This window comes from Physeter macrocephalus, chromosome 12 (assembly GCF_002837175.3).
Source record: "Physeter macrocephalus isolate SW-GA chromosome 12, ASM283717v5, whole genome shotgun sequence".
Lineage (NCBI taxonomy): Eukaryota > Metazoa > Chordata > Mammalia > Artiodactyla > Physeteridae > Physeter > Physeter macrocephalus.
The window spans coordinates 83,719,481-83,733,128 of NC_041225.1; the positions used below are offsets into that span (position 1 = coordinate 83,719,481).

At 41.2% G+C, this 13,648-nt stretch overlaps 1 protein-coding gene across 6 annotated transcripts in view; it reads left to right on the forward strand.

Moving 5' to 3' along the window:
• Window positions 1-13,648, forward strand: part of ANTXR1 (ANTXR cell adhesion molecule 1) — a 249,725-nt gene that overhangs the window by 75,395 nt on the left and 160,682 nt on the right. For all 6 annotated transcript variants that reach the window (XM_028496612.1, XM_007126731.4, XM_007126732.4 and 3 more), the window contains exon 9: window positions 8,860-8,920. In XM_028496612.1, the coding sequence (XP_028352413.1) occupies window positions 8,860-8,920 (61 nt within the window). The remainder of the gene's footprint in view (window positions 1-8,859; window positions 8,921-13,648) is intronic.

Sequence of the window (13,648 nt, forward strand, 5' to 3'; positions counted from 1 at the left end):
TCTTGCAAGTTTTGGTACAAACATCCTGTTATCAAGGAAGCTTTAAGATGACTGAAACTGAGGAATGAATCTATTCCATAGTGTGTATGTATTTATTTTATTTATGAAAACCCTGTCCTGTGCTGATTTCTCCCTTCCACTCATGGGAAGGTGAAAGAAATGGAGCCCCTGATCCAGCCCTGATGAAGCTTTGACAAAAGGCAAAGCCCATCTTCCTTGCTTCCCTCCCGTCTACTCTTCCAAGACCCCACGAGGAGCTGCTAAGGGCTTTCCTCAAATCAAAATCTGCATCACATTCCTGTAGTCCTGGAAAGTACCTGACTTTACTGAACCAACTCTCTTTCCAGGGCTAGCAGAGGGGAAGGCCCGTTTCAGCAACAGCCTTTCTCTTAATCAGCCTTATTTGTGGTTGAAAGAAACCACCCACCCTTATTTGAGATCGGAAGAAACCACGCTCTCCTCCTTTGCCCCATCTGAATGCTGTCTCGAGTTCTGTCTCAATTTCAAGGCTATGCTCCTGTCCTCTCTTCTCTGAGGAGCCTGCCCTGGTCTCTCCTACACCTTGAACTCTCCCTGCCTTGAACTCCAGTGGCGCAAACTGTTGGCATCACTTGCTTGGCACGTGGCTTTCCTCCTGGTCAGATGCTGAATTGTGCAGTCACAGAGACCGCCCCCTTTGTCGTATTCCCCGTGGTGTCCAGTGCATTTATATGCCGGGCTGCGCACATGTGTTCATTGTGAAGCAGGGCAGAGGACTGCAGAGTGTTCGTGACCTGCATTGCACCACAAGTGGGCAGTTTTGTGGCTCCATTTCTTGTAAAGGCCCGTTAGTCTTTCCCCCACCCTCTTTTCCAGAACCATGGCATTTTTGTGGAGCGGCTGGGCCCGTGAGCCATGGCCGCTGAGCCTGCGCGTCCGGAGCCTGTGCTCCGCAACGGGAGGGGCCGCAACAGTGAGAGGCCCGCGTACCGCAAAAAAAAAAAAAAGATGGCATTTTGTGCCCCATTCACATTAGCAGGCCTGGAAACATAAATAGAATCAATTGTAGTTTCTGTAGTGAGCAGAAAATCTTTTAAAAAAATCATTTGCCTCAGCAGTCTTTAATTAGACTCAGACTTTGCAGACATTCAGGCCAGGCATTTCAACTAAGCTCTTTTTTCTATTAGCTTAGGGAATAGTCCAGATGTAATTTTTAAAATCCCATCGCTTGAATAGGCTACAAAGATAGCAGAGGGGCATGTTCAGTTAATCCTCAGGTCACCCCACACCCCTCCAGCTCCTTCTCCTATATCTAGGAATCTGTTAAGACTCATTGTAAAAGCAATAGCAGAATTTAGAACAAAACCCAATGAAACCCTGCGGGGTTTAGCTCCCAAGGAGGGCCGCTGACTTTGCCAGTATTCAGCAGATCAGCAAGCTCCTCTTACTAAATAAACCACGTCTCGGAATTCACAGTTATCTGAGCTTTCCTTCTGAAAACAGGAGAGGAAAGTGGTTTCACGGGATAGAAATGAATGCCCTCGGTTTCAGAACCTTGTTTGTCCTGTGCTTCTTCACACCAGACTCTCGTTGAGTGTGAAACTAACTGAGAGAAGAGTAGCCTTTATTTAAGTGAGCTGGGTGCCCCCGCTCCAGACAAAAAATTCTTGTATGTTTTGAGGATGAGCTTTATTATCTAAAATTCAGTAACTTCTTAAGGACGTCTTTCTTGCATGTTGGAATATTTATTTGGTATAATGTATGACTGTAACATAAAATCATATATGAATCCCAGAAAGATGTGTGTGTGATAGTAAATTTTTATTTTAAATTCAGATTCTGTAGAACTGGACATGAATCTAGGATAATGGCCATAGTTAATAATAGATATGTCTGTTGATTTTAAGTGCAGAGTGCATTTTACTTAGGAAAGGTGACTATCTTTTTTTTTTTCAAAATTTTATTAGAGATCAAATAGTTTCAAAGTTCATGGGGGCAACATTGGCAGTCCTGAAGGCATGGATGAGCCAGTTTTGTGTCCCAAGCTCCCTGGCCTTTTCTAAAAGCAATAGCCTCCAGGCTCACCCGATGTGCATTCTGCCATCAGCTATATTAGTGTACCTGGGACCCTGCACCCCACCCCCCAAACATATACTTTTACATTTTTCCCAGATAAAGGGGTCAAGGCCTTTTACACAGCAGGCCCATCTAGACCTTAGACATGGGAACATGATACACCTACAACATTATTGTTTAAAAAGATAAGCCATTTAAAAGGATGGAGGTGTTGAAGTAGGCCTCCTGGGAAGGCAGTCCCCAAAGACTTAATAAGAAGAGGGAGATGTTACAAGATGCTGAACATAGCCTTGTATTCAAAAGACTATAAAAGATTAATTTAAAAGATTTAAAGTTTAATTTACTTTAAAAGACCAGAAAAGATTAATGTAATAAAAGATTATATTTACAAGGAAAAAGAAAGACTGATACGTAATATGCTAAAATGCCAGTTAATGAAGCCATGCAGAAAGTGTGCCATTTATTTATTCAATAAGTATTTATTTAGTGCCTACTCTGTGCTAGATTAGGCCTTGTGGATACAGTGGTGGATAAAAACAAATCTCCTTGCCTTTGTAGAGGTTATAGTCTGAGGAAGATAGACAATGACCAAACAATCAAAAAGATAAATATATAATTATAAACCACAGTAAGTCCTCTGAAAGATGGCAATTTATACTAAAATGTGAATTAATACAGAAATATTTCATTGGTAAACTTAGGTCACAAAATCCATACTGGATTTGGAGGGTGACCGGGAGAGTGAGGTTAAGGAAAACTCCTAGGTTTTCGTCTTAGAGAACTAGAGAGATGTAATTGGGCAATAGATAGTTAACCACCCGTGGGCCAGCCTACTTCAAGCTCCAGACATCTTTGAAGCAGAATGTACCCTTCACAACAAGTAAGTCACTAAGAAACATGCTGTCTAGATATGTGGAAGGAAAAGGACCCTATACTATGAATGGATAAAGGAAACTGGTCTTGTATGAACACACAAAAAAATCTTGCATCAGGAAATGGCCAAGTAAATAAAGATTGATACTTTATTAGGGAAGGAGGCAGAGCAGTTAGGGGGGAAAAATTAGGTATGCTTATGGTAAGGGAAGGATTCATAACAACTCTATGCAAATATTCACAATCTTTAAGGATTCTTGAGAACTCTCTGCATAAACTCTGAACATTATGAAAAAGGACTTTAGATTTTTAGAATAAAAAATATATATATAAAGTTTTATATACAACCTGGACTGGTTCACAATGGATCTCACTTTTTTCTTTTCTAAATAAATTTATTGATTGATTTATTGATTTCTGGCTGTGTCGGGTCTTCGTTGCTGCACGCAGGCTTTCTCTAGTTGCGGCGAGCTGGGGCTACTCTTCGTTGCAGTGCGCCGGCTTCTCATTGCGGTGGCTTCTCTTGTTGTGGAGCACGGGCTCTAGGTGCACTGGCTTCAGTAGTTGTGGCACGCGGGCTCAGTAGCTGTGGCTCGCGGGATCTCGAGCGCAGGCTCAGCAGTTGTGGCGCACGGGCTTAGTTGCTCCGTGGCATGTGGGATCTTCCCAGACCAGGGCTTGAACCCGCGTCCCCTGCACTGGCAGGCGGATTCTGATCCACTGCACCACCAGGGAAGTCCGATTTCACTTTGAGTCTATTAAACAGCCCTTATTACTTGGCAAAGTTCTTTTACATCTGCTGCCTCTTCTACTCCCTCAACAGTCTCATGAGGTGTGCAGGAATGTCACTACCAGTAACAACCCATGTACTTATAGAGTTCTTTGCAGATTTCAAACATGCTTCCCCATATACCTTCTTTTTGAAATCGGCCCCAAAGGTAGCAGGAAAATATTGTTAGGCATCTTTCAGGCATTTTCAGCAAATAGGATTTAGCAAGAGGCCAGTGGTGGGTGATGCGATAGAAGCAGATATGAGCTAACCATCTTTGCCCGAGAGTAATAGCAATAATAACAGAGGTAACAGTCACAGGTACCATTGTCTGAGAACCGAACATGTGTCGGACATCCTACTAAGTGCTTTACTACTAAGGTTGTTCTGAGCACATTTCTTGGTGCCTTGTTTTCATGAAGGCCACTTTTGGCTGATGGCCCCAGGTTGTTAAATACTATTTATTGACCAATCACATCTGTCTAGTTCTGTCTATAGAACAAAAACCTTGTCAGTTTTCCTTAATCTCACTCTTTTCCTCACTCTCTAATCCAATATGAATTTTACCACCTACGTTCTATTGATTTTACAAACTAAATGTCTCTGCATTCATGTCTATTACTCATTTTACCACCAGACAGCCCTTTGAGGTGTTTTTCTTGCTCTCATTTTACAGAAAAAGAAACTGAGATTCAGAAGTTTAATAACTTATCCAAATCCTCACGGCCAGTAAGTGGTAGGGCTTGTATTTGGACATAAGTCTATTTAAAGCCCAAATCTATTTTTTCTGTCTCCGGAGCCCAGGTTCTTAAGATTAAAACTACCATTACTTGAGGACTTCCAGGCCCTGTGCTATGGAGTCTGCCTATATTATCTCATTTAATCTTCCCAACTGAACAACCTCATGCAGTCGGTGCTGTTCTTATCCCACTATTACAGATGAGGAAACAGAGACTCAGAGAGGTTATGGAACTTGCCCAAGGTGACAGTGCTCATGAGTGAGTTGACTCAAGCAATTCAACTCCAATTTAGTTTAATACGAAACTATTAGTATGTTAAACTATTTCCCAAAATTGGGGTTCAGACTAGTTAAAGGACTTGTCAAGGACTACAGGTCAGGTAAGTACAGGACCAGGGGCAAGACCAGGACCCAGCTCCTCACATTGGATCATGCTTGAGGCATGTGGTAGTCTTGGCCAGTCTCCATCGGAGGTCAGTTAGACTGTCACCTCTGACGTCACCCCAACCCTGTGTGAATTCTTTCCACTCGGTCTAGTGATTTGCCTTCATCCATCTCCCAGGGCTGTGTCTCTGCCTCCTCCATGGCTACCACCGCCCAGGTCGGGGAGGGATCCTCGGCCTCCCCACCCCCATGCAGCCTCCAGTCCCTAGGCTGATCTGCTGTCTGCTGAAGTTCGGACAGACTGATTACTGTACAGTCTGGGCTGCTAATAACCAAAGGAACCCCTCAAATCCACGCCATGCCATTGTGACTTCCTACCTTTTGAAACCAGGCATTTCTAGCTCATAGAACCCACAGTCCCAGACAAGTCCTGCCTATCCCCCTCACTGATAAATTTTACTCCATTGGCTGCAATGCATCCCTTCCAGATGTTTTAAGTTAAGATTGGGAAAGCTGTGTTTTTACTGGATTGAATCACAGCCCTTGGCTGAAATTTTTTGGCCCTTTATACACTCCTTAGATTTATCAGCTAATTGCAGACACTTTGAGAGAATAATACAGCATGTGTTTATTATGACAAAACCTGTAAGTGTGTCTTTGTGGTCAAAGATTCACGGGTATTTCCTTTACTCACCCCTGGTTAAGTGTTAGGGTTGGTTCAAAAATGTTGCTTCACGGGCTTCCCTGGTGGCGCAGTGGTTAAGAATCCGCCTGCCAGTGCAGGGGACATGGGTTCTAACCCTGGCCCGGGAGGACCCCACATGCCGCGGAGCAACTGGGCCCGTGTGCCACAACTACTGAGCCTGTGCTCTGGAGCCCGCGAGCCACAACTACTGAAGCCCGCGCTCCTAGAGCCCGTGCTCCGCAACAAGAGAAGCCACCGCAGTGAGAAGCCCGCGCACCGCAACTAGAGAAGGCCCACGTGCGCAGCAACGAAGACCCAACGCAGCCAAAAGTAAATAAATCAATAAAATAAATTTTAAAAATAAAGAGAGTGGTGACGTCCCAAAAAAACAACACTGCAAGGGCTGAGTCACTTTTAAAAAAAAAAATGTTGCTTCAAAGTCAGGAACTTAACATGGGTGAAGATTTCATTTATGTGTTTTGATGGAGTTTGGGGAATAGGGACAGGATAGATGCGATAGCCCAATTTTCATTCTTGGACTGTTGAAATCTTTAGTTGTAGATGATAAAATGATTTGTAAAAGGAGACAGAGGAATTTTATTTAAAACATAAAAAAAGCTTTGTGTTGTTCTAATGTCACTATTTAATAAAGTTCTCCATATGGGTTAATTCTGGATCTCCCAATGTGGCCTATTAAGAGATTTATGCCTGAAGACATGTTGAAGGGCATGCCTGCCTCTCCGAGTTATGGCAACCAGTAGCTAAGGTGGCCCTTCAGCCAGGAGAGCCCAATGGCAGCAAACTGAGGGGAGAGGGGAGTGGACTGTCATCACAGCTCAGATAGGGCAGTTGTTATCTGGGGTATGAGTCACTGTCAAGGATCTGGATGAGGATCCTGGCAAGCCCCAGTCCTAGGATGTTGCTGCATCTAAAGGACCGGATTGACCACTGGAAAGGCAGGATGGAAAAGCCAGAAGCGAAACATGGATGTCCAGGATACATCCTTGGGGTCCCTGATCCCAAGTCAGAATGTCAGTGAAGGGCTCAGAGGTGATGCCAGGTCCTTGGGGACCAGGGTGAACTGAGGCTGCACCTATGTTTGAGATGGACGGTGACTGGGTAAGCCAGAGGGAGAAGAAATAAGGCAAACACTGACAAAAAGGAACAAGTTGCTTTGACTGTGGAATGAGGTAGAAGCTGAAAACAAATAGAGGAATCAGAATACGAAAATGCCTTTAAATTGTAAAAGAGTCAGAAAGAATGTCAGGAAAAAATGTCAGCTGGAAATCTGGATTTTAGAATTGTCAAGAAAAAGACATACAGTCAGCCCTCTGTATCCATGGGTTCCACATCTGCAGATTCAACAAACTGGGGATCAAAAATATTGGGGAAAAAAAATCCAGAAAGTTCCAAAAAGCAGAACTTGAATTGCTTCGTGCTGGCAAATATTTACATTAGCATTTCCATAGTATTATGTATTATAAGCAATCTGGAGATCATTTAAAGTATATGGAAGAATGTGTGTAAGTTATATGCAAATACTCCGCCATTTTATATAAGGGACTTGAGCGTCCTCTGATTTTGCTATCCACGGGGGTCCTGGACCAATCCTCCTGCCTGCAGACAGGGAGGACTGTGCTGCTTCTTATTACTCTCAGGTATAGAGAATTACCTAAAACACATGGTTGCGAGGGAGCCTGTTTCAATGAATGCGTTTGAATGTTTTGTCATCTGTACATCAGAGAACAATTTTCTCAAGCATGTTGTTCACTTCCTTTCACAATGCTTCTCTATGAGGATGCCCAGATTTCTCTCTGGAATGGGTAAATATTATCTCTTCTGAGAAACTGGTTTGTTTTCATTCTTCAGATTGAGAATCTCATAAATATTGTCTGCCCTTCTCATTTGCTACTAGAAAGCTTAGAACTAAATTCATGAGCCACTCCTAACAAGGAAATAAGCTCTTAATAATACATAATAAAAAAATGTATTTTTTTCTGTGCTATTCTCACTCCTTACTTCATCCTCCCCTTATTTTCCCTTTAATCCATTTCCTCCCCTTTTGAATTTATTGTATTTTATTTGATTGTATCTTGTGGTGTATGTGTCACTTAAGCTGGAACAAAGAAGTATATATAAATAAATACATCCATACAAGTAAATGGGTGTTTCCCAATGCTAAAAGATGCTTTTTTCTTTTATGGACTTTACATTTTACTTCACTCTTAATTCCTTTAACAAATGTCCCTTTCATAAATAGAGAGAGTTTCCTTCAGGCCTCTGAACCATCTCAATTTCCAAATTAAGTAAAGCCCAAATAAAGATACTGCCTTTGCTTGGTAAATTAACTCAGTGTGCTATACTTGTTTAAAACACTTGGTCGAAATTTTAGAATCATTATGCAATAAGAGACGGCATTCATAAATGGTGGAGAAACGCTTGAACCCTACCAGTCAGGTACCCTGCTTTTGCCAGAAGAAGCCTTCATTATTAATTCCCTGTGTGGTCCTGGGGTCCTCCAGACTCTCCACTCAACCCTACAAGACTCACTTGGGGGGAAGACGACATTTCCATGTAAGTAAGGTCCTCCTAAAGAGCAAGGCACAAAAAGCAGCCTTCAAAGCCCTCCCTCTCCTGCAACATTTCCACTTCTTTAACTAAAAGGGAACTCTGAGTAATCTGAACATGCATCTCCTCTAGAGGGCTGGCCATCTCCATCCTACTTCTCCAGCTTTATCTATTATCACTCGTTTTTCTACTGTTCAAGCTCCTTTGTTCCAGCTAAAGAGGTCTATGTATTTCTAGTTTCTCATCTTTGCAAATGCCACTCCCTGCTTGGACCTTAACCTTCCCCTAACTTACTCCTCCCCACTTGACTGAGTCCTACCCTCAGCGCCCACCTCTTCCAGGAAGCCCTTCCCCATGTAGCAGCCCTCAATGATTTCCCCCATGAACTCTGTAGCTCCTACCATCTGCCGCTTCACGCTGGCACCTACCACATAGGCTGGGCCATTGTTATTTTTCTTTTCAAGTGTAGGTCCCATTTCCTCAACTAGATGTTAAACCTCTCTATAACTAGTACTGGTGTATCATAGACTCAATAAATATCTACCCAAAGAACAAATGGATGAATAATTCCTATGGATTTGGGGATACCCGGAAGCATCTAGCACAGTGCTGGCTCATTAAATGCTTGACATTAATAATACTAGTAAAAATGTTATCCTCCACTTACCCACCCACTACAACATAATGTCTTTGAGCCTTCCTATCTTGGTAGCTAAAAGCAAACCCCACTCTTCTGTTTTAACAAAATAAGCTGTGCTTTGACTTTTTGATTTCCTCTCCTCCTAGATTTTGAAGAAGTCCTGCATCGAAATTCTAGCAGCTGAACCATCCACCATATGTGCAGGAGGTAAATTGAAATTAAATGCTAATCGCTGTCACACAAATAATGAGATTTTGAATTCAAGTCACATGTTTACTTCATCAGTAGAGAAGAAGGGAGGTGGGGCAGGAAAGGGGAGGGGGGAAAAGAGGAGTAGAAACTGCTAAATAAATTTGCTTGTAGGGAAAAAAGGGAATAAGGAATCAACATGCCAGTTGTTCGAAAGTTTGGAAAAGCCTATCTAAATTCTCTCCTTTCATGGGAACTAATTTGGGAGTATTACAGAAATACTGGATTCCCACACATCACCATCAATACCCCTCTCTGGATACAAGTGGAGTCTACCCCTACATCCTCATGGCAGCCATCACAGTGATCATAGGCCACCTCTGAAATGTTGATATTTTTAATGATTTAATCAGTGCTGAACCTCTCTCCGTAATTAATATGTTGATCGTAATTAATTGCTTAATCTACAATTCCTCACAAAACGTTGACAGGCCACTCCAATTATCCCATTAAAAGGCCATTATAATTTTATCATTAATACAGCAAGCCTCTACTTATACAAAGGGTCAGGCTTCTCTGAGTCACAGTATTTTCTCTAACTGATCAAAATCATGTTCTTACTGTTATTTTGTATTATAATGGACTGCCTAAAATTTCAACCATTCTGGCTCTCTTTGTATAACTCCTGACAGGTTTCCCATCACTCTTATTTAAAAAGTACTGTGAGGCACCTACTGAATGCCAGGCACTGTGGTAAGTGCTGGAGATACAAAAAGGATAAACTTTCTCTCCATGAGGTCTTGTGCTCCAGGACCTGTAGTATTTCACCGTTGAGAGTTCACTGTTAACATCGCCTTTCTAGTCTCCTAAAATACCAAGTGCCAATTATTAATTTATCATAGAAAATATATCATGCAACCCCATAAGTCGTGAGGAAGAACTTTAGCTTTTTCAAACACTGTACAGTTTTATTCTTTATGGTATATTTTATTGGTATAAATGAGGTAATTCCTTGAGGATTCCGTTCCAGTTTCTTGGCTATATTTTAGAATAGTTGAAACACTTTTCAAGGAGTTAGATGTAATGAATAGTATGTGCCAACAACAAAATACTAAGTATATATGTAAACATTTAAAGTTGTTAGCAGTACTTGGAGACTGACTATTCAGAGACATGTAAATTTCCTGAAGAAAAGCAATCAACAAAGATTATCTATTGACCTTTAAATATACTGCTACCTGGTAACACAGATGTCAGGAACAAATGTGGTTGCCACACAGACAGGTCCAGGAGAACATTCTTAAGAAAAGGAATTGAAAAATCTTACCTTTGCAAATTTACAAAAGCATATGACCACATGAACCCAGTGCCAGGAGGCTTAACTAGGGTTCATTAGCTTCAGGGTAAATCTGTCTCCATAATTTTTATAATTCCTTTACTTTAAAACAATTAGAAAACAGGGGAGTTCCTTAATTGTGCAATTATCTCATTCATGAAAAAAAAACCACCCAGACTTGCAGTTTAGCAATCCTACTGGATGTTTTGCAACCTTGTATTGAATCAGAACATCTAAAGACAATTAATACGACTTCTGTTAATTCTCTAGCATAATCAGTTCCCCTCCTGTAGGGTTCTTGGGGACAGAGAAGGAATCTTATTTCTCTCCACTTCCCATTGCCTAACAGAGTACGTGGTACTTAAGAGGTGGTCAATAAATGTTGACTGAATGTCTTGATTCATACATTCCTTAAACAAACAATGCACCGATTTTTGCTCATTTGACCCTTTTTAACTACTTTCACCTAATCTCAAGAAGTTATCAGACCTTTGAACTATTTTAAATGAAGCAGAATTAGAAATAGCCAAAGACAGAACAAGGCCCCAAAAACCCACCAAATCTCAATCACTCGGATTGAGTATCTTCTTAAATAATTCTTGAATCAGATTAGTAAACCAAAATCTCCTTTACATACCACTGCGGTGTTCAAGACAATAAAAAGACCACATATATAAATGTAATGAATACGGCACAGAAATACCAGGGTCCACAAGATCTGATCCTAGCAAATTCATAGTTTTCAGTATGTTTCTTATTAAATGGAAAAGAAAAATAATTAAATAAAAGATATTTTTAAAGCTAAGGAAAATACAAGAAAAAATATTAAAAAGCATTAATAAATTTAAGCAAATTAAAACAGTTCCACTGATTAATTATCTCAGGAGCTGTCTCTTTGGTAGAACCAATAAAATAGACAAATCTCTGGTAAATCCAATCCAAGGAATCTTTCTTTAAATATTTTTTAAATCTCTGGCTTATGTGCAATATCCCATATTTTATGGACAAATAATAGTTTCCTGTATCGGAGTAAACTATCCAATTCTATTTATTTTATTTCTTTTTTCTAATTGACATGTAGTTGATTTACTGTGTTAATTTCAGCTGTACAGAAAAGTGATTCAGTTATAACTACATATATACATTCTTTTTTATATTCTTTTCCATTATGGTTTATCACACAATATTGAATATAGTTCCCTGTGCTATACAGTAGGACCTTGTTCTATATCCATTCTATATATACTAGTTTGCATCTGCTAACCCCAAACTCCTCCTTCATCCCTTCCATTTCCTTTATTTCTTATAAAAAAATTAATACAAGACACAGTGATGGGACCTAGCCTAGGTTTTGAAAAAGCAAGCTCCCACCTCTCTTGAATTAGAATCATTAGGATTAAAACATGTTGATTAGAGAATAAGTTTACTAAGAAGAAAATAAAACTTTCACAAGATATCCTTACACCAAAAGTTCTTCCAAGGATTGCCTTAAAGGTCTGTCGCTGATCATTCTCTGGAGTAAGCATGGCTTTCATGAAGCATTGGAGGCCATTTCATTGTCCAGGGCTGTGAACTCCTGTCAAGTAGACCTAAGCATACCCCCTCTGTGATTTTCATTAGGCCACTGCAAGGAGCCGGGGCCAGGGATTTATGTGTTAGTGCTTTAAAAAGCATAAACTGTTACAACAAAGCAAGGTGACATTATTATCATCAGTATCATTTTAATAAGGATTGAAGGTCAATATGAGAATCATTATGTTGATAATATCACACCTAGATGAGAAAAACATGCCTGTATGTTTCTCTACTGCAAGAAAATTGGGGAAACCTTGGTAGAGTTCAGAGTATCTGCAAAATGATTCATTAACTCAATACGTACTGGAGGAGAAAGTGAACAAGGAAATATTGTTCATATTTGTAAACTATAATGTTGAGACTAAGCCCTAGACAGATCTGTGAAGAAGGTAGAACTTGCTTTCATCAAAAACCTTTCCTCTCTGCTTCCTCCCCTCACTCTCTGAATTACTTCCCTTCCCTGGCCCCCAGAGCAGCCCCTGCTGTGGAGCCCCACCCTGGCCTGTCCACTCAAGACATGCTATACTGATGATTGCATTCTCCCAAGACAGGGATCTCAGCTGGCTCTCACCAACAACTCAGCAACAGCCATGGTTCTGACAGCAAAGTGAGCTCTGAGAGAGGCAGTGAGATAATGCACCAGGTGGACAGTAAAACTGAGATCCAACACAGATCTTTCTGTGTTGGGCTGCAAATAATAGGGTGAAATTTAATGGGACAAATATAAAATGCTGAACTTGCAAATCGTCAGTTTCACGTACAAGCAGGTTTAGAGAAACCTGACTTAGTAACAGTTCATGCAAAGAAAAAGAAAAAGCAAGGAGAAGCATAGCTATCTTGAGAGCCAACAAGAATGCCTCTGACAAAAAAAAAGCTGATGCAATCTTAGAGTGCATCAATAGCCATCCAGCGTCCAGGGCAAGAGAGCTAATACCATGCTCCACTATTCCAAGTTCAGACCATGGTTCCAAGTCCCATATTTTAAAAATGGCATTGACAAAGGCATGTTCCTAGTAGAAGTGGTGATGGAACTAGAAACCATATGAATAATTCATTCAGGATGTGAGGGCAGCCCAGCTGTAACATCTGTCACCCCATTGATAGCCAGGGTTGATTCAGCTGATCTGGCTGGCTGGGCAGGTGTCCCCTTCCTCCCTCCCATGTGTATCCCTCCTGAAGCTGCATGCTCAGTGGAAGAGGATGACCTTCCCCAGTAGGGTCCATTCTTCAGTCAAGGATGTACAAGTAGCTGTCCTCCCCTGCTACAACCTCCGAACAAGCTCTGAAGGTCCATTTACAGGAGAACACAGGATAGTCAAGCTTCCAAGACTCCAGTCACTGATTCTTTCCTCCCTTGCTTGCTTCCTTCCTTCCTTCTTTCCTCCCTTCCTTCCTTCCCTCCTTCCTTCCTCCCTCCCTTCCTTCTTTCTTTCCATCACTTCTTAGTGTCTACTATGTACCAAGCAATACGAAAAGACTTGAGTACCAAAATACATGCTTGGTCCCAATTCCCCCATGAAACTCACAGTCTGCTCTAGGAGATAACCATATGTTCAGACAAATTACGAAACCACGCATGAAGCACTGTAGCAGAGATCTGCTCAAAGAGATGCTAATGAGATGCTTGTGGGATGAGGAAGGACTAGAGTGACCACAGAGATTTAGACAAAGAATTGAGACACTCACAAGGATATTTGGAGAATTCCCATGCAGAAAGGAAGTATTAGGCTTACTATAAATAGCTTCAGGAGACCACCATGGATAGATTGGGGAGGAATTCAAGGAGGCAGGTTTTGGCTTAACACACGCAACTTTTACAACTAAAGCTTTCCAAC